At 50.8% G+C, this 20,221-nt stretch overlaps 6 protein-coding genes across 6 annotated transcripts; 4 read left to right on the top strand and 2 right to left on the bottom strand.

The window, feature by feature from the left end:
• Positions 1 to 3,438: 3,438 nt before the first annotated feature.
• On the bottom strand, positions 3,439 to 5,258 carry T310_4533 (uncharacterized protein; the record flags this gene model as incomplete). The annotated part of the gene is made up of 4 exons (XM_013472570.1): positions 3,439 to 3,621; positions 3,787 to 4,247; positions 4,469 to 5,093; positions 5,253 to 5,258. 4 exons carry the CDS (start codon positions 5,256 to 5,258, stop codon positions 3,439 to 3,441), a joined length of 1,275 nt encoding a protein of 424 aa, XP_013328024.1.
• Positions 5,259 to 5,863: 605 nt separating this feature from the next.
• T310_4534 (Inositol-polyphosphate 5-phosphatase) lies at positions 5,864 to 7,225 on the bottom strand (the record flags this gene model as incomplete). Its single annotated transcript, XM_013472571.1, has 1 exon — positions 5,864 to 7,225. The coding sequence occupies one exon, from the start codon at positions 7,223 to 7,225 to the stop codon at positions 5,864 to 5,866; it is 1,362 nt and encodes a 453-aa protein (XP_013328025.1).
• Positions 7,226 to 8,893: 1,668 nt separating this feature from the next.
• Positions 8,894 to 9,558, top strand: T310_4535 (AMP dependent CoA ligase; the record flags this gene model as incomplete). Its single annotated transcript, XM_013472572.1, has 2 exons — positions 8,894 to 8,907; positions 9,000 to 9,558. 2 exons carry the CDS (start codon positions 8,894 to 8,896, stop codon positions 9,556 to 9,558), a joined length of 573 nt encoding a protein of 190 aa, XP_013328026.1.
• Positions 9,559 to 10,401: 843 nt separating this feature from the next.
• Positions 10,402 to 13,378, top strand: T310_4536 (Oxidoreductase, short-chain dehydrogenase/reductase family; the record flags this gene model as incomplete). Its single annotated transcript, XM_013472573.1, has 9 exons — positions 10,402 to 10,461; positions 10,629 to 11,133; positions 11,307 to 11,470; positions 11,809 to 11,879; positions 12,115 to 12,387; positions 12,472 to 12,635; positions 12,698 to 12,897; positions 13,003 to 13,153; positions 13,257 to 13,378. 9 exons carry the CDS (start codon positions 10,402 to 10,404, stop codon positions 13,376 to 13,378), a joined length of 1,710 nt encoding a protein of 569 aa, XP_013328027.1.
• Positions 13,379 to 14,107: 729 nt separating this feature from the next.
• T310_4537 (uncharacterized protein) lies at positions 14,108 to 15,292 on the top strand (the record flags this gene model as incomplete). The annotated part of the gene is made up of 1 exon (XM_013472574.1): positions 14,108 to 15,292. One exon carries the CDS (start codon positions 14,108 to 14,110, stop codon positions 15,290 to 15,292), a length of 1,185 nt encoding a protein of 394 aa, XP_013328028.1.
• Positions 15,293 to 16,243: 951 nt separating this feature from the next.
• T310_4538 (GTPase activating protein (Gyp2)) lies at positions 16,244 to 19,852 on the top strand (the record flags this gene model as incomplete). Its single annotated transcript, XM_013472575.1, has 3 exons — positions 16,244 to 17,063; positions 17,131 to 17,482; positions 17,539 to 19,852. The coding sequence occupies 3 exons, from the start codon at positions 16,244 to 16,246 to the stop codon at positions 19,850 to 19,852; spliced, it is 3,486 nt and encodes a 1,161-aa protein (XP_013328029.1).
• Between the last annotated feature and the right edge of the window lie 369 nt (positions 19,853 to 20,221).

Genomic DNA, 20,221 nt, shown 5'->3' on the forward strand with positions numbered 1-20,221 from the left:
TGCTCAACTACCACGGACTCGTTCTGCTATTACCAAACTCACAATGGCGGAATTACTACGAAGAACGAGTCCACTACACACGAGCCCAGAATTACGCAGCCATACGACACAAACCGACAAACCGAATCTTCTCCTCAGTACGATCATGCCAATCTCCATTCAAGTGGATACCTATGTTCGCAATCCAAGTATCCTTGGCGAACAATCACGACTTTAATATTTCTTAGACGACTGATAATGATTCTAGCGAGTCATTGACCTCGCAGCTGGCACGGGGATATGGGCAATTGATTCTGGTAAACCGTTCCACTAGACTATATTGTCAGGGACTCATTGCGTAGCCGATTAGTTCCCTTCTGCGGCGGCAAATATCCTACCACGAGAAAAGGCGTCTGCCTGAGAGATCCAGGTCATTGGCAACGATCTGAATCCGACTCAGCCGTCCAGTTAGTCCGCACTCCCATCACTGTTGAGCAATCGTTGATATCTACTGGTTCCGCCAAATCTGAGATTTGTAGTTGATGAGATTGAATCTGAATGGGATATAAAAACACACAGTTCGACTTCATCCATGTTCGGTATCACTCCATCAGGATTTCAAGAAGTTGATAATGCAGTGCTATAAGTAAGGGTAACCTACCACGACCGTACCTTGAGAGATAGTTCCGCGAAGCAGGGTTTGTAAACATCCATGTGCGCAAATACGGGTGCCAATGGGGTCTGGTCCAAGGATCCATATTACGTATGTACGATATATATATTGATCATTACTAACTTCATCCAAGAAAAACTTGGAACCATATTCCTACTACAGGCGGAGCAAGTTTCGATGTCGACGCCATGGCAGTGTTAACAAGATTCGAAGGATAGTCCAACGAGGAGATCCAGGATCTCGTCGCTGGGGCGAAGAGTGACGCCTGCAACCCCAGGTCCATTTGCTGTTTGACTTGTAAGTTAGTGCTCGCTCTGCTGTCTTGACAAGACGACTAACAAGGGTTAGTTTATGTTGTGTACAGTACATACGGCCGAAGGAAGCGTGACAGCCCGAAACAATGGACATGACCTAAGCAGTCTTTCGGAGAGTTTACGAATAATTCTGAGAAATTACTAATTCCAAGAGATTCAGCTGAGTGGACATATTCATTTCAAAGAGGCCTCTTACAATCACATCAGATTTTTCATTTTGGAATAGAAATTCTCTCCTTTGTCTTTCTCTTATTTCTTTTTAATAACAGTCCCCTTTTCTTACAATGTCCACCAATGTAGATAGATTATCTATGTACATACATACGCTACCGTACTATCATTAATTCGATTGGAGATATCCCCCCAAAGAGTATTTCTATTCTACCTCGTACAGCACCTCTGATTTCATCATTAGGCCCGCTAAAAAAGAGTCAAAAAATACATATAATACTGTAGAAAGAGGATCTATTAGCTGTCTCACAATAAAGTACCTAAGACATACATATTACATGTATTGAATATCGAAATCGCATCTAAACGTTCGGAAATCGAGGGGTTTATATATGTACTGTATCTACATAACTAGCTGTTAGCTGTTAGCTGTGAGCGACTGCAGTCGAAATTACATATACCGCGATTTCCGCGGCTAACAGGAATTACACCGATTTTTCCCCTTCTCGTCTTGTTATAGTGATCTAGGTTACTGTACTGTACATATTTCCCAGCGGCTGGTCAGGTCGGGTCAGTGTTAGGTTATGGTGCATGTAGATAGGGTTAGCAAGACGCTAAACCAAATATAGTAAGTGAACATGCCAGTCCTGCACCTGGGATACGAACACTTATATATACATTGGTAACACTGCGAAGGATAGTAAATAAATGACAGAGTAATATATTATTAGCTATGGATGGGCATCTATCTAGCACATTGTCCATATGTGTGTACTTGTACAGTACTTACCCTGTCTTCGACGTCAGTCTATCCATCTATCCGTTGGAGAGTTGCGGATTAAGGCATATCAATTGACTTCTTTTTTTCGATAATGAAGACAGGGATAGCTTAGGAGACAGAGATAGATAGAGTATCCTAGAAGAATGACCTTAATCAAGCAAGGAGGAGGAGAAAACACACTGATAGAATATGTAGACTTGATTGAAAGGAAGAGGAAAAAAACAAGAATGACACCAATCGTTACCCAATGTACTGTACACGTTGACAGTGTATCAATTGGAGAGATCTGCAATGCAAGAAACATACTCTGAATAAAGATTGTGGAGAAGAAAGAAAAAATGTCCTTATCGCTGGCAAGAAGACCCGCCCAATGAAATGACTAACTTCCTGACAGATGCCGATCAATCCATTAGTACAGTACATACATACGTAGGACAAAGTGGAGAGACTGGAGACAGAGTTAGGCAACATTCCAGAGATGTCAACAGTACTGTACATATTTAGTTAGCTATATTGCTCGTAAATAATTGGTCGAGTCAACTTCACTCAAGTCAAGAAGAAGACTGGTTGACTGAAAGTTTCCACTTTTTGTTTCTCTCGTTATTTCTCCCCTGCCAGATATTATACGTGGATAGATGTGGATAGGGATACCTAAAACTAAAACTAAAACTAAACTAAATTTTATCCCTAGATATCTAGATAGATACATGTATGTAGCCGAACGGATGGACGGAATCATCGGATTTCTTTCGATCGATCGTGATGAACTAATTGCATGCACATCCTGAATGAAGTTGTTGAAACAAACCTCGAAGAAGTACCTTCGTTCGTTCGTTCTATTACCTATTACTAACCTAATAACCTCCCTACCTGCATGATTTCCTCTCATCCATTATCCAGTCCATCGATCTATGTAATGCACCCATATTCTGTTGCTAGCCATCGATATATATTGATATCGATCCATCGATCCATAGATCGACTAATTTTTATTCACCACTCGGTAATTCGGCAATCAAATGGATGAAAAATCTTTCGATCCTCCCCCCTTGATCTGCGCGCGGCGCTCAACAGACCCATTCCAAAATATGTATGCTCCATGATTGTCCCCGCTGGGGCCTATCATCAATCAATCAAATCCCTAGCTGGACTGGCGAGGACCTATCATATGACCTTGTTGTACAGTACGTAGATAAGGTGTATTTTTGTATGTATTTCTTTTTATTTTAGATGAGTAGACTGAGGATTCATATATTCTATATTCCTCCCGACTAGGTCTGTCGGGTTTGGTGTTTAGAATCATAGATTTTTCTTTTCTTTAGTTTAATTAATTACTCTTCTTTCATTCTGTTTTCTTTGCCTATTCTTCTATCTATAATATACTATTCGTTTAGTCCTTCCTTCCCGCTCCTTCGCATCGTCCGTCCGTCCGTTCATTTATTTAGAGAGAGGGAGATGAAGTAACGAGTTTCTTAGTCTTCTTGTCCTCTCTCTGTGTCTCTGTCTACAGAATGGGCTTCTCAGAGCCATTGACGATAGTCCTTCACACCGACTCTCAAGACCATCTCCAGCAATGTCTCGACCACTTCGGCCTCGAATGGACACCCGATGGCAAGTTCATCCGCTGGTCTTCTTCGAACAGGCGCCATCCGCGCAATTGGCGCCCCCTGCGCAAGATCTTCGACACGGGCATGATCATCTTTCTTGAGTTTTTCACGTATGTATAGTACAGACGTAGACATGAGTCTGGAATTTCGTGTTCGTCTTCGTGCTGACCGACGTCTATCTCTACAGGACTGCGGTTAGCACTGCAGGAGTAAGTTTTACGTGGATTGCGTCTGGTCTACTGGTGTCCTTGCTGACCATACTAGAGCTCCGCAGCCAGCAACGCCCAGTCTGAATTCGGCATCCCTTCCACCTTGTCCATCTTTTTGTTCGTCTCTGTGTACGTCTATCCTCTGCCTCTCTTCGACATCGTCACTCATTCGCCTAGTTATCTCCTCGGTCAGGCCCTCGGGGGCATCGTGTTCCCTCCCTACTCGGAAGCGTTCGGCCGCAAGAAGCTCTATGTCATCAGCACCGCCCTGTACAGCGTCTTCTGCGTGCTCATCGCCGCCACGCCCTCTCTCGCCGGCGTCGTCATTGGCCGCTTCGCCACCGGCTTCCTCTCTGCCATCCCCACCATCGTCGTCGCGGGAAGCATCGAGGATATGTACAATTCCAAGGACCGCGTCTGGCCCGTCTTTCTCTGGTGCATGTTCGCTAACATGGGCTTGGTCGTTGGGCCCATCATGAGCACCTACATCGCGGCCGATCTGAATTGGTAGGTCTATCGTCCTCGATTGGCGCGTATCCTTTCTAACATCCTCTCAGGAAGTGGGTGTTTTACGTCGCTGCAATCGTCAACGCCATCACGGCCGGCCTGCTCCTCTTCATCCGAGAATCTCGTCCGTCACTGCTGCTCGGTCGCGAGGTCGCAAAACTACGCGAGGCCACCGGCATCGACAGTCTCCGCAGCCTGAACCCGGATCACACGCCCGACATGCGCACCTTCGCCCGCGTCGCGCTCTTCCGGCCCGTCCGCCTCTTCTTCGGCGAGCCCATCGTCTTCACCGTGTCGACCATGAGCGCATTCCTCGTCGCGCTGGGCTACCTCTTCACCGAGGCGCTGCCGCCTATCTACGAGTCGTTCGGCTTCGAGCCCCGGCACGCCTGTCTGCCTTTCATCGCCATCGGCATTGGTCTCGTGTCCAGCCTCTTCACCCGCATTCTCGACCGTCACATCATCGCCCAGCGTCAGCGCCAGGGCCGGCCCCTGCTGCCGGAACACAAACTGACGGGCTTCTCGATCGGAGCGCCCGTCCTGGCCGCCGCGCTGTGGTGCTTCGCCTGGACGATCCCGCCACGCGTGGTCAGCGTGCACTGGGGGGCATCGACCGTTGCGCTCATCTTCATCGGGTACGCGCTGAACGAATTCGAGGCCGTGCTGGCCGGCTACCTGGCTGACAGCTACCTGAGCTACGCGGCCAGCGGGTTCGCAGCACTGTCGTTCCTGCGGTCGATCCTGTCGGCGACGTTCCCGCTCTTCGCGCCGCGCATGTTCGGCGCCCTGGGCGCCAACGTCGCCGTCTCGGTGCTGGCAAGCCTGGCGACTGTCTTCTGCATCGTCCCGTCGCTGTTCACCCGTTACGGTGAGCGGATTCGCGCCCGCAGCAAGTTCGCCAAGTACAGTCTGCAGGTGTACGCGGAGAACGGCGTGGACCGGAACGGGTTTTAGTCATCGTCGTCGTCGTCGTCTGCCTCGAATTGTAGGTACAGTGCAGTATGTACATACATGCATACGTACATGTACATTACATTCCAGTGCTTGCATTCATCTCTCTGTCTCTCTCTCGTTTCTCAGAAATCATTCACCGCGGTTGTCATTATCACATCACATCATCACATCATATCACATATATGATTGATTCACATCATGTCGCATTTGAGGACTGTATTTCAAGCCCAGGAAAATTAATTAATAGATGTTCTGACATGCAGCTGTAGTGTATGGAATCTGAAATAGAGCATTGTACACTTCTGCAAGTGACATGTTGTATTATAAACTCTCCTTGCTTTCTTCCTCTTCAATGGAGGAGTCTTGCTCGCTGTCATAATTCACAAGTTCAGATTCTGCCAAGGATCATTCTAAGACCCATCTGGCTTGCCTACCTCATCCACAGGCCGTGGAAGGAGGGCGTGCCTGTGGCTGGAATTGTATATGAAGCTTCAACGACCCGGATACCACTGTCACTGCATCACAAGGAGTCCAAGTCCAGCATTCATGCAAGTCTAGGGGCAGCTGCTCCGCTAACTCCTGACTTGCTGAGTTCCAGCATCCACCAGTCCGGATGAAGATGAAAGGTATGATCGTGTGAGCAAGTTAGACACCAGGACAGTTTAGTTTCATCCTTCAAATATCGACCGGAGTACAAGCCAGCCTCCGGCAACACCCAAGGTCGTGGCCAGCAGGAGGCCATTGCCTTCCCGTGTCAGACCCAGATACGCAAGACCGCCCACGAGAAGCTCCTTGGTCCTCGCAGCGGCTCTCTTACTGTGCCAATCTCGGTCAATGGCGAATGGAGGGGATAGTCGGATATCGTCGCTGGGATTTGCCGTGGCAGGCGGTGAAATGGGCTTCAACGGGACCGACACAGATAGGGCGACAGCACGATGGTCCGACGTGGGAAACAGTGGCAGAGCATCATAGCCATGCGGTTGAATCTGGTCACCTTCTTGCATCCATGGCGGCAGATCGAGATATAAAATCCTGTCGCACCAGCTGGGCCAGCGGTTTTTGGCCCACTTCCACTCCTTCAGCTCGTCCTGTCTGCCTTCAGCTGCAGCAAGTCGCGCTTCCAGAGAGTATTTGTACGTGGGGGCAAAGGTTATCGGCGCCTCTGTCAGGCCATGGAGGGTCCTTTGAGCTTGGATCTCTCTCGTAAGTTGATCGTGCTTCAACAGTTGAGAGTGATGGACAGGACTATCCGAGTCTGCATTCAGTTGAGGGAATCGAGCGCGATCATTTATCGTCGGCCCTAGGTCGGAGGTGCGATAGTTGAGGTCGCCTGCAAAGAAGAGGTGCGACGTAGGCACGAATATGCCTGATTGACTGCGACGTGGATCCTGGAGCAAGGCTGCACTTTCATCCTGCTCCTCGGTTTCATCCATCCCTTCTCTACCGCCGTTGGGGCCCTCTTTCGAAAACACCAGACGCTCCACAATGCCCCTCCAGTCCTCGTTCCTCCGGTCGACCGCATCCTCCATTGGAGCGAGATGTGCTGCGACAAACGTCAAATCCACCGTGTCGTCTCCGCGGTCGCTTTCCAGATAGCCTAACCGCACTCCTACGGCACCCTTGTTACCCATCTCCTGGACTCCCACACCGACCTCCGCAGTTTCAATCCACGAGATTTTCTCTGCTTGATCCGAACGGGCAAAGACCATAATTCCCGTCAGACCGCAATTCTTCGTGGCGACATTGACGTACTTGACGTCGTCGTCCGACCAGCGTTTTGCGACAGCAAGGTCAACGGCCGAGCGAAAGGCGTCAAAGTATGGAACTAGCAAGGAACCACCGAGGAAAGCATAGGCGATCGGCGCGATCTCCTGGAGACTGAGCACCAGGAGTTCGGGCGGAGCGACCGACTGTTGCGGACATGCATCTGACTGCGGAAGCACGTCGAAGAGATGCGAAGCGAACCGGTCAGTGGGGACGAGATTGCGGGCGCAATTGAAGGTGAGGATATACAGGTTTAAACGGTCCATGGTGGTGTGGTGAGTCTGCAGAAAGGGTGCGGTGGCAGCGCCATGGATGTTGCGAGGTCATCCAGCTGCGTCACGGGGTGACGTATGACCAGCCAGACAAACAAGCGTAAGTCACGGACAACCAGACAACTAAATCAGCCCTCTTTTGCAGAGACGCTCTATGCAATGGACAGATTTAAAAAAAATAAAAAGAAAAGAAAGAGAAAAAGAAAAACAAAAATTAAATCAAGGAAAGCAGCGGAAAAAAGAAACTGCGCCATCCGCGAATCGAACGCGGGCCTCATCGATGGCAACGATGAATTCTACCACTAAACCAATGGCGCGATCAGGACTTACCAAGCAGCTATGTGATTCGCTGCTTGTTGGAGAATACGTACTAAATTGCGATTTATTAAGGACAAATTAAAACAGGTAACAAAGCAGATGGAGCCCTAAATTCAGCACAGCTGTTAGTGCTTATGCACTGTTAAGTACAGCGTTCTTTGATCATCATGAGCAGAGTGCATAATATTAAGACCTTAGTGCAGCGTTAATAGAAGTAGGACCCTGTACTGCAGGACTGCGGACATAGCTGCCTTGTTGGAAAATATTAAATGGACGGTTAGCTGTGAATAAATATTATTATTTATTCCAACCTCAACAATTACCTTCCCCACGTTCAATAATAAGACAGAGTATTGACTTTCGATTTCGGCTTTCCAATACTCCGTATACTATTATGCCCACATAAGCTCTCGTAAGCTCACCTAATTTACAGTCACAGCTTACCCCGCAAGGTAGCCTCGGCTACACTCAACCATCAATTACCAAATATCGATGCTGAACGTAATAAAAACGATAATACGGTAATATTATCCGAAATAAAAGTGGAGATATTCTGGAAGCCAGTTCGTCTTGCCATCTCATGAACGGAATACGAACTCCTCCGTACCAAGACCAGATACCTGGCAAGGATAGCTATAATTTGTGACAGATGATAGATCACCGCTCATTGGTACGGAGAAGAGCGGACCTCATAGCGAGCAATGCGGCACCGTAGTATTTGCCTAGGGAGGAAAGGCTAGTCCAGGGATCTCCGATCGACTCTCGACTATCCATTCAATGTGCAGGGCCCTGCAGGGTTTGTCACACGCACTTGACTAGCTTACTGACTGGTCACTGCAGTATGGACGTACAGTATTAGTGCATAATGGCATTTACTGTACGTGAGCGAACCACCTGTCTAATCTCTGGTAAATCGATCAACTTTATCCGGGCATAGGGTTGGTTAGTTACCTAAGTACGAAGGTGGGGGTTGCGTATGTGCTGGATTTGTTTCTTTAAGCTATAACTATTAGCTCATGATCTTTGTAAAGAAGATTAGGTTAATAGTATAGAAGATAGGTTTATATATACCCGTAAGAGTAAGGCTCCTAGCTCCAAATTTAGATCGCTATCCAAGAATTGATGACCATTCTTTCCTTCACCTTGACAAGTGGAGGATTTATCATTGCGGCGGTGATCGAACGGTTACACGGCAGATCGAATAGAATGTGGCAAGGGTGCATCGTCTGATGGTGAGGTAATTGCTAGATACTTGTAGTAATTTACTGGACGACAATGCTCCTTTCACCCAGGTCTGGGGAATGACGGAAACGACCGGCATAGCGACCATGTTTCATTAACACGATGACACTGGTTCCGTAGGGAGGTTGATCCCGAATCTTGAGGCCAAGTCTGTGCTCGTACCTCTTCATTCAACTGTTTGTCCACTGACACACAAATTGTCATATAGATTGATCGATGACGACGGAAACAACATCTCTGCCTACGGGGTCCGTGGTGAACTTTGCGTGCGGGGACTCACGATCACCCCGGGATACTTTGAGAACCCAAAGGCGAACGCAGAAGCGTTTGATTCAGAGGGCTGGTTCAAAACGGGCGACATCGCCTACCGCGACGAAAGTACCCGTAAATGGTACATTGTCGACCGGAAGAAAGGGCTGATCAAGGTGCGCGCCTTTCAGGTCGCACCCCCCGAGCTGGAAGCCGTCTTGCTATCACACCCACAGATCATCGATGCCGCTGTCATTGGCGTCACGATCCCTCGAGCAGACAGCGAGTATCCACGGGCATATGTCGTGCGACGGCCCGGACCAGAAGGCCAGCGGCTGACAAAGGACGAGGTGAAAAAGCATGTGGCCGACCGGCTGGCCCGGTACAAGGCTCTGACGGGGGGCGTCAAATTTGTCGATGCGATTGCGAAGACTGCCAGTGGGAAGATCCTCAAGCGCGTGTTGAAAGAGGACAGTAAGATGGATTTCGAAGCGGGGTTGCTAAAGGTGAAGCTTTGATGTAGCTCTCACGCAGAGACTCTCTTTCTTTGTTGATGCATGTTATATGATGACTTTCTTTTCCAGCATAATGTGTCTTTTTTTTGTACACCTGGAATCCTGCTCTTGGATACAATATCAGAAGCCGTGCAAAGTTGTGTAGCAGGATAGGGGAGAAAGACAGAAGACAAAGAACGGGAAAAACGGAATAAACATAAATATAAACACCTCCTATCAGATTCAACCAGGCCACACAAAGAAATCGAACAAAGTGAGAAGTCGATTAAGGATTACACTGGCCTTGTTGGTCGAGTCAGGTCAAGTTGTTAAAAAAAGGCCGGGTCTAGCGAGTTTTTCCACTCCTTGAGCTTCCCTGTCTGGTTCAGATCAGATGGACAGTCGGGTAAAGTGAGAGGTTCACAGCAGAATCAGCCTCATGGACACTTCCCTATCTCGTTATTGACTCACTCTTTGAATAAAAATCAGTCCAAGATCTTTTTTATTTAAAAAGCCCATTATCCATCTCCAGGTCCATGTTTTATGATTGGCTGCCACGTTGGTTCCGTGTTTAATTAGGCCGCCCAATCAGCGCTGCTCAATTCACCAACGGCGCGCGGCCCTGACAGCTCGCGGCGACGTCACAACATCCATGGCATTCCGATCCCTCCATCCATCATGTTCCATCCAAGCTGGCTCCGATAACTGTCCCTGCCGGACATCGTGGTTAGCCTGCTAAGCCTTCCTGCCACGAAAAAAGATCCCCATACTCCGTATTTTGTCGTCGGATTCTCGGGTCGATCGTATCGTTCGCGCAGTCGCCTGCTGCTGCCCTCGGAGATTCTTCCGGTTCGACACCTTTTCATCATGGTGTGCCCGATTACGGTCACCAAGTTCGTTGGGACGGTGTCCCTCGGGCTCTTGACGGTAGGTGTTTTTGATTCATCTCGATCTTAGCATCTAGCATAGCAGTTTCTTCTCTGTTTATTTCGCTCAGGAGATTGAATCTGTCTCCGCTTTTTTTTTTCGTTCTTCGATTCCGTCACGAGCAGGTCGGAGACCATATAGATATCTAACATCGTTTGATTTTCCAGGGCCTGTCTTACTCCATGGCGACTGTTACCATCCCCTCGTTAAGACTACTCCCTACTGCTTCTCACGCCTCTCGCGCTCTGAAAGACGCTAAGCGACGCTCCCGCAAGCACGCTCTTCGCCTGGCCAACCTGACAAACACCTGTCTTCTCTTCGCCTGGCTCGTCTCGCCCAGACGTCGGAAACATCCCTATCTGATCTGGGTGTGCCTCTCGTCCACCTTGGGCGCGTTCGGTGTGGACTTCTGGTTTAACCGCGACAAGGGTCTGGCCGCCTGGGCTCGCACGCTGATTGAGGACGTTGACGTGCCCTTCTTGACTCTCAAGAAGAAGACGGCGGCGACACCAACGAAGAAGGACGAGGACCTGGTCGTGGTCGAGGCGGAATCGGACGTCAATGGCGAAAGGGTTGAGCGGGACATGGAGCAGGAGCGCAAGCTGCAGCGCGCGAGGGCCTGGTTCTCTGGTGTCGCGCTGGCGATGGGCATTGTCGGACTGTGGGGCGACGGTGCGTGAACTGTCACCTCTTTCTACCTGCCGTGCCACATCGTGAGGCCGAGTTATGCTCTCCTCCCGACTATAGAGACTCCGTGGGAGCCGGCTTCTCACAAGAGGACTCTCATTTCATGTTTTTCTTTCTTGCTGTATTTCTTGACCAAAAGTCGATATAATCTATAACAGGCCAACAAGGAGGCATCGCACCAGCCTTAAATATGTATTTTCCTCTCCCTCCTCCCCTCAGCTGCCTCATCTCACCTCTACATTCTTCACCTGCGAAAGTGACATCCGCCTCTTCTCATATGCTATGCATCCGATTCATTGAGTATTTTTGTGGAAACTATCGTGTATGTATAAGTGAGGGGATCCCCGAGTTAGAATTCATGTGTCAAATGAATTAATTGCATAAGTTTTCAAGCGGATCTTGCGATGTGGCTGCGAAATAGGAAAGAAATACTGTGCTGTAACTGAATGGGACTTGCTGTCTTGTCTCAGACATATGCTGCATAAGTTAGTATGACTGTTATGCTATGCGCGTGATGAGAGAAACCTCGGTGCTGTGAGCGTTTTCTAATTCGGGATCTTCGATGCTGTCGGGCCGCGGCTGCGGAGGAACTTAGGCGTGGGGTCGGTGTTACGGCCGTTAAGCTTCCCCGTACGGTCGTAATACCTGATCGGCGATCAGCTATATGATCCAACGCCCAGCCAGGCATTGGGCATCTTTCTTGACATTGACAAATTGTTGTTTCTTTTCTTGTATGCTTCCCTTGGAAGGTTCCAAAGAAGCATTCATTCCGTGCTAATTTGCTGCATCGCTACGGAGCTGAGCTCAGCTATTGGCATTAAGCTACTTGCTCAGTATTACCTCCGCCATGTCGATCCCAAAGGCCGACTATCTCAGCGACGTCTGGAAGGACGGCCTTTTCAGTACAATTCCCCTCTCCGGCCTTGTTTCTTTTTCTCTCCATTATGACGGGCTGGTCTGACTTAGTATTCCCTCCCCAGACAACAAGGTCGTCTTCTGTACCGGCGGCGCCGGAACCATCTGCAGCGCGCAGGTCCGCGCTCTCGTCCACCTCGGCGCCAACGCGTGCATAGTTGGGCGAAATGTCGAGAAAACTGAGAGGATGGCCAAGGATATCGCCACGGCGCGACCAGGTGCCAAAGTGATTGGCATTGGGGCTGTCGACGTGCGGAAGTTCGACACCTTGCAAGCCGCCGTGGAGCGCTGTGTGAAGGAGCTAGGAGGCATTGATTTCGTGATGTACGTCGGCAATTCGATGATACGGACAGACAGAATGCAGGACAGTAAATAATGGAATACTGACCGGAAAACAAACCTGTCCAGTGCCGGCGCAGCAGGCAACTTCCTCGCCTCGATCAACCAGCTCTCCGTCAATGCGTTCAAATCGGTCATGGATATCGACGTCCTCGGCTCTTACAACACGCTCAAAGCGACCATCCCTTACTTGACAGAGTCGGCCGCAAAGCATAGAGTGGATCCGAAGAGTTGTGAGTAGTATCATGCCCAGTTTTGGCCTTTTATCTCTAACTGATATCTTGCGTATCTACAGTAAGACAATCACAACAAGGCACTGGCGGCCGAATCATCTTTGTCAGTGCTACGATCCATTATACGGGCATTCCGTTCCAGACACACGTCTCCGTCGCCAAAGCCGGTGTCGATGCATTATCCAACAATGTCGCCCTCGAGTTTGGTCCTCTGGGCGTGACCTCGAATGTTATCGCACCGGGACCGATTGCGAATACAGAGGTATTATTCCCAAAATTTTCCATAATGGATATTTCCCGCCTGCTTTAAGATCCACAGGTTGCACTTTTTGATTGATTGATACCCAAGCTGACATGTTATCAAAAGGGTGTCGAGCGTCTCGTGCCCTCCACAGAGAAAGAGAAAGCCACGAAAAAGCAGCCTCTGGGCCGATTCGGCTCTGTGCGGGACATTGCTGATGCGACGGTGTATCTGTTCTCCGAGGCTGGAAGCTACGTGAATGGCCAGACTCTTGTTGGTAAGTATTTTCCAAACTTCTCCATTTTATATTTCATATCTTGATCCAAGGAGATATTTGAACAAACCAAAACTAACAAGTTACTCTTCTTCTTTGGTCATAGTCGACGGAGCATCCTGGCGTATTAGTAGCAGCTCGATCGGTGGCAGTTTCGCATATCCAGACTTTCTCCTCTCAGGCAATGCTGTCTCCAACGTGAAGGGCCAGAAGAAATCCAAACTTTAGGATGTCATATACTCTGTGTATGTCTATCTCTCTGTTTCCAGTTGACAACGTATGTACTTGGTGTTTGGATAGATGAGAGTATCACTATTAATTCATGATAATGCTATTCATTCGATGTATAGTCATACGACTTATGTTACACACCTAGCCACCTGATGATGTCCTTATTCGCGAGAATCCTATTAATCTTGTCCAGGTTCCCATGCTTCAATGATCGTGGTCTGTGGTACTTCTCCATGTCTGAAGTCACATGACATTCCACGTGACACTGACTTTCTGCTGCAGCCAGTGTAACACAATCGATGGCTTTGGCGGAGGACGTCAGATCACAGCCTTCACTGCTTCACAGGAACCAATTTCAGAGTGCAATTGCCTTATCACGACTGCTGCTGCCTGGCTTTGGCCTCGCTGGAGCTGGATGGAGGGGCTGAGCGTTGCCGAAAGCCTCCTAGCGCCCATCAGGGGTTGCGTCACCACAGTCACGAGTCTGCCGCCAATAATAGCAATCGTCCGCCGTGCGGCTTACGCATCTTCCAGTCACGCCGGACAGCCAGCCAGCCAGACATTCCATCCGCCCCCTTCCTGCCATCATCCCCCTCTGCTCGATCCCGAGTTCATCAACTCCCATCGCTGTCTCCCGTCACTGGCGTCCCGATCCATCTATTTTCGTGTTGACCGTAGTCCCTCCCTTGACCTTTTCATGTCTATTGTCTTCTAGCGGTCTTGACCATGATTCTCCGCTCCGTCTTGGCCGCCAGCGCGCTGTCGCTGGGCGCCTCGGCCTTCCTGGTTGTTCCTGAGATCCAGCCTCATGCCGTCGACAATGCCCCTGCGCCCCAGGACCTCCACCGCTTCGAAGCTCACGATGCTCGCACTCAACAGGTCGCCCTGGCCTGTGATGAGTGCCCTTTCCCCGAGGTGCATCCGGATGGACAGATCAGCTGGACTGATGGCGTCAAGTCGTCCTTGGTGAGTTGGCTTGATATGCCCCCTGCCGTCCATTGGCTGGAAGAGCTGATTGCTAACGAGATTGACAAACAGCTCTTGAACATCTCCGCCAAGGATAACGCTCTTTTCGTCAATGACGACCAGGTCTTCCCTCTACCTCCTCCTCCATTGAATGTCAACGCCGTGCAGCGAAGAGAGTCCGATGGGCAGGAAACCGCCCCCATTAGCCTGGGTTTTGCCCTTGAGGCTATGCCCTTGATGCCTCCGCAGGATGACATGGAACTCTTGTCCGTCCGCTTCACGGTCCTCGACCTTGCAGGCCATCCTGTTCCTGTTGACACCCTCGCGATCGCCGTTATCAAGACGGCTACGGGTGAACTGTTCATTGCCCGAACGGAGATTGAGGCCACTGCCGCTGACCGTCTTTCTTGGAGCCAGTGCCGTGGAGAGCCACGCTGCCTGAGACGCCTGCTGTTTGCTCGTATCCAGGCTCTGATGGCTGCGGCCAAGGCCCGGATGATGAGCGTTGGCGCCAAATTGCCCTTCCGCGGTAAGGGCTGCCACGGCAAGCCTCATCTCACTCACCGTCCTCATGGTGAGCATCCCGCGGACTTTGATCACCGCCCCCATCACTTTGGCCGTCCCCACCGTCACCCCCACCACCGCCATGGCTGGCACCGGACTTTCTCTCGTGTGGTCCGTTTCATTGTGGTTCCTGCTGTTCTGGGTGTACTCGCCGGCCTTGCCGCAAGTGCCATTGGAATGCTTGTCGGCCAGGTTATCGTTTTCCTGTGGCTCCGCTACCGCCGCTGCACCAACGACAGCCGCTCTGCTGCCACCGTGGAGCAGGGTAGCACCATGGAGAAGGCGGCTCTCATGTCGGAGGAGGAGCCTCCCGCTGAGGAACTTCCCCCTTACAGCGACGAGGAGCATGGGGCTGCCGTTCCACCGGCGGACACGAAGTAAATGGTACGGGTTGATGAACTGCCCTGAGGTCTGGCTGCTACGGGGTATACTGATGGCTTGAGCTGAATATCTTTTCTTTTTCCTTTTCTTACTGTGCAACTTTTGCTGGATCGGCCGAATGGGAGTATTATAAGGGTTTTCATTTCGGAGCACCATGGATTGGCGAGCCAATTGTCTCTCCCTCTTTTCTTTTCTTTTCCTGGTTTCTTTATATCAGTTGCAAGTAGGTAGCTTCGGGACGAATGTGATTTGTATGCACTTTAGGTATTTGACCTTTATTGAGCTGTTAGCAGTTTCGTAGTAGATTGTCCTCTCTTTGCTCGACTGGGCTATGCCAAGGCTTAGATTGAGGTAGTCTACTTCCCAGTCGGGCTCCGCACCCATATGCCTTGCTACATTGTTGCCGTCATTCTCGCCGTATCCATGACTGACATGCAGTAGATGTACCTGATTTTGCAAGGCAAGTGGCAGTGTGTAACAACGGGGCTTGAGGCTGAGGGGGCGCGCTAGTTGCGAGTCTTGACATGTCTCAGCCTGCTGGAGAAGCGCACACGTGACCCAGCGGGTGATCCTCCGCGGGAAGCCTTCCGTCCGCCAACAACATCCGTTCTCAGCAGCGGTACCTCCAGCTATTATCAGTCTCGACCGTCTCCGCCTCAGCTCACGCTCATTCCACGCCAGTCTCTCGCTCTCCCGAGGGACTGCTGATGAACGATGCGGTGGTTGTTTGGTCCATGACCTATGGCCATCTCAGCTCCTGCTTCCACGTCCCCCACGTATGACATTATTGGCCCGTCGTGAACCCTGCCTTGAACCAGCCGTGTCGGAGCTTCGACCCAGCTCTGCTGGGCTATCCTACCACCTTGTCCTCCACTGTGCCGGAGGAGGCTGTTAGCGAGGTATCGATCGAAGTGTGATTCTCTCCAGCCTTGTCTGCTGCTTCCCAGCACCATGTTCCAATTCTCGTCTCTGGTCCAGAAGGCCCAGTCCCTCATTGATCCGTCCAACTTCAATATCCCGGCCATTTCAAACTCGGATCGCAACCCGTCCAAGGCCTCGCTGTTTCGCCAGCAATTCCGCCTCCCGGACTCGCAGAATCCGCTGCAGGAGATCACTGCGGAGCTCATTCTCCCCGCTCCCCCGTCTTCATCTTCGGCGACGCATGGAGAACGGTCTCGAGATGCGGAACGCTCCGGGACTCGCTATACGGGCCGCCTACACTTGAGCGAGCGCTTTCTGTGCTTCTCGACGCAACCCACGAGCTTTGCCCCCTCTGCCAGTCTGAGTGCTGCGACCACTTTCACCGGTCAGACCCATGGGACGGGCCCTTCTGGCAATGGGTTCACCCTGCCACTGTGCTCCATTCGCCGCGTAGAGCGGCTCAACAGCCTGAGCCATGTCTTCTCGCTGGCGCTGACGACGTGGAACGGTGCATTGGGGAAACAGTCGGCCGCTAAAGACCCTTCCTTCGTCCCACAACGGTTCATCATCCAATTGCTCGGGAGCAGGCAGGCCTGCGAACGGTTTTGTGACGGACTGAAGAAAGGGCTGCGGGAGGGGATGAAAGAGATCGAGAATCTGCGCATGGTGGTGGCAGACGCCTATTCGGAGTACCTCTTGACAGCACCCAAGACCAAGGGTGAGGAGTCGTCCGATCAGCCACCGCGACAGCCGCCCGATGCGGGATTGGGCATGGTCTTTCGGTATCCCGGAGATGCCCGTAAACTCAGGGATCGAAGCAAGATGAGGTTGTGGGCCGAGTATTTCAGGGGTACGTTGATTTCCGATTCCTAGATCTATCTCTCTTCAGCTGCGTATTAACCTCTGGGGATGTGTAGAGAACGGGCGTAATGTCACTCTCATCCGCCAGCCAACATTCCATAAACTTATTCGGGTTGGATTGCCTAATCGCCTTCGGGGAGAGATCTGGGAGCTCACTTCCGGTTCTCTCTACGTTCGCTTGAGGTCGCCTAAACTCTACGAAGAGACCTTGGCGAAATTCTCGGGGAAAGAGTCTCTGGCCATCGACGAGATCGAGAAGGATTTGAACCGCAGTCTTCCCGAATATCCCGGTTTTCAGAGCGAGGAAGGTATCGGGCGTTTGCGGAGGGTGTTGACAGCCTACAGCTGGACAAATGCCCAAGTTGGTTATTGCCAGGCGATGAACATTGTTGTTGCAGCTCTGTTGATGTATGTCCCTTTGTTCTTTGGGAACTAGGCCTTCTCATGCGCTGACCCTTTGCCAGTTATATGTCCGAGGCACAAGCATTCTTTTTGCTGTCGGTTCTCTGTGACCGTTTGCTTCCTGGATATTACTCGACAACTATGTACGGCACGCTGCTGGATCAGAAGGTTTTCGAGTCACTCGTCGAGAAGACGATGCCTGTCCTGTGGGACCATTTGGTCAAGTCCGACGTGCAGTTGTCCGTCGTTTCCCTGCCCTGGTTCCTTTCGTTATATATTAACTCTATGCCTCTCGTGTTTGCCTTCCGCGTCTTGGATGTGTTTTTCCTCGAAGGGCCTAAAGTGCTTTTCCAGGTGGGGCTGGCCATTCTACGGATCAACGGTGAGGAGCTTTTGGACGTGCACGATGACGGATCCTTCATTTCCGTCCTGAAGTCGTACTTTTCTCGCCTGGACGAATCGGCACATCCGCGTTCCGAGAACCCGAAGTTGAGAGCGATAACCCGGTTCCAGGAGCTGATGGTGGTCGCCTTTAAAGAATTTGCGGGAATCACTCATAGTGTTATCACGGAGCAGCGTGCCAAACACAAAGATGCCGTGTTGGAGAATATCGAGAGCTTCGCCAAGAGAACCTCGATTCGAAATTTAGGGCCCGAGAGCAAGAAACTGAGTATGGATGACCTGGGAGTAATCTATGATCGCTACTACCAGGTACTCTACGACCAGGAGCAGAGACAGAAACAACTCGCAGAGGAGAAGCAGCGGCAGGAGAAGAAGAAAATAGAGCGCCTTTCCATCCTGGGCCCTCCTGCCGACGCCGAGGTTGGGCGTGTCGGTCTCGGGCCAAGCCCTACCCATATGGACTACGATGCGTTCCGGGAGTTTTTGGCGGCCACGGCGAAGTGGGCGATTGCGGATTCACCCGGTCAATCGAGAAACAATTCCAGTTCTGACAACTATAGTGTGCGAGGCCGCAGCAAGTCTGATTCCAAATGGGGCGGCAAGGTGGAGCCGGCAGACCACGAGTTCATGCAGCGACTGTACCGCAAGTGGAAGTCAAGCGATAGCGAAGGACTAAGCCTGCAGAATGTTGTCAATGGCTTGGCGCGTCTAAAGGGAACACGGGATATCATGAATTCCATCAACTACTTCTTCGACCTGTACGATGACAACGGGAATGGACAGGTAGATCGGGAAGGCATTCTCAGGATGTCGGAGGCTCTGCTCTTCTTGTCGAGGCGAGGATTCGATGGAGCTTTGAGAGTGAGTGAATCGCCAGAGGCTGTGGATGGCAGCCTGTCGGGCGACAAGGTGAAACTCAGTGTCGATGAACGATTTCTGGGCAGTGTCAGTTCATTTATCAGACGCTGTTTCGAATACGCCGACCCTAGCCACCCTCAGAATCAGACTAAGGATGATTCTAAGAAAGAGGAGAGCACAGAAAGTGCCACAGAGAAGCTAGACGCTTTTGCGATTGGTGATGACGATGATGAAGATGATCTTCTCGACCTGGATGAGAAGGAGAAGCCCAATTCGGCAGAGAAATTGAGCACAGCTGCTCCCTCGACCCCCAAGCCAGGGGGGAAGTCGTCGGCTGCTGTCACCTCGCCCTCCGGCCGAAGCGCAGCGGAATCCGCCAACGCGGCCCTAGACCCGAACAACCCATTGCACATTACGCTCCCGACCTTCCGAATGGTGATCTTGGCCGACGAACTCCTCGAGCAATTCTTCGAATCTTTCTTCCCCCAGTCTTTCCACCTGTCCGATCGACCGAATCCCGCATCCTTGGCGCCATCCTCATCCCTTTCTTTGAACCTGACCACATTCTCCAACATCGGCGGCGCCAAGCCGCAAGCCAATGCCATGTCGGGCGCAACCGTTGGCGGCGCCTCGGGCGGTATCGTCCCTCCCAACAAGGGCCTCCGGGGAGTATTGGACAACATTGTTTCCGACGGGATGCGCATGGCCGCCGAAGTCAAGAAGAAGATGGACGAGGCCCAACGGGAGATGGAGCGGAACGCACTGGGCCGCAACAACAACAACGACGAGGACGACGAGGATGACGATGACGGCCCGATCTCGTCGACGACGCCCATGGTCGGGGGCATCTCGAGCTGGGGCGCGGGCGCATACCCGATCGACCCGGAGCGTCGCAGAGTCCGCGAACGAGACCGCGACATCCTGGAAGGCGCCGAGGCGGCGTCCGTGCTAGACGGGAAAGACGCGCATTCCGCACAGCAGCATCAGCCGAGCGAGCATAACCCGTCGTCTCATGAAGTATCGGACGGAAGCCATAATCATGATGATGGAGGTGGTGGGGGAGGAGGAGGAGAAGAAGAACATACGATAGTCAGCAAAGTAGAATTCGACTCGTAGAGTCAGCTCTTTTTTTATTTCCGATTTTTCGTCTGTTTGCATGTATGTATGTATGTAGGTAGGTTGGTTTGTTCGGCTGTTTAACTAGGTATTTATCTGTCTGCTTATCCATTTATTTATTTATTTATCAATTTTATTCCGGTGAATCAGAATAGTATATTGTAATAGATAGATATTCTCTCCTTTACCTGCATGTACCGTACCGTACTGTACTGTTATGTATGTACTTGTCTGTGGTCAGCCTGAGAATCGAGCGTTCAATCAAACATGACAGACAATTATATCTATATCTAATTGCTTGAAACAATGGACTTGGAATCAATCAAAAAAGGTCTAATAAATAGATAATGAATAAATAGACAAATTTGC

This window comes from Rasamsonia emersonii (assembly GCF_000968595.1).
Source record: "Rasamsonia emersonii CBS 393.64 chromosome Unknown ctg1118621760130, whole genome shotgun sequence".
Classification (NCBI taxonomy): Eukaryota; Fungi; Ascomycota; class Eurotiomycetes; order Eurotiales; family Trichocomaceae; genus Rasamsonia; species Rasamsonia emersonii.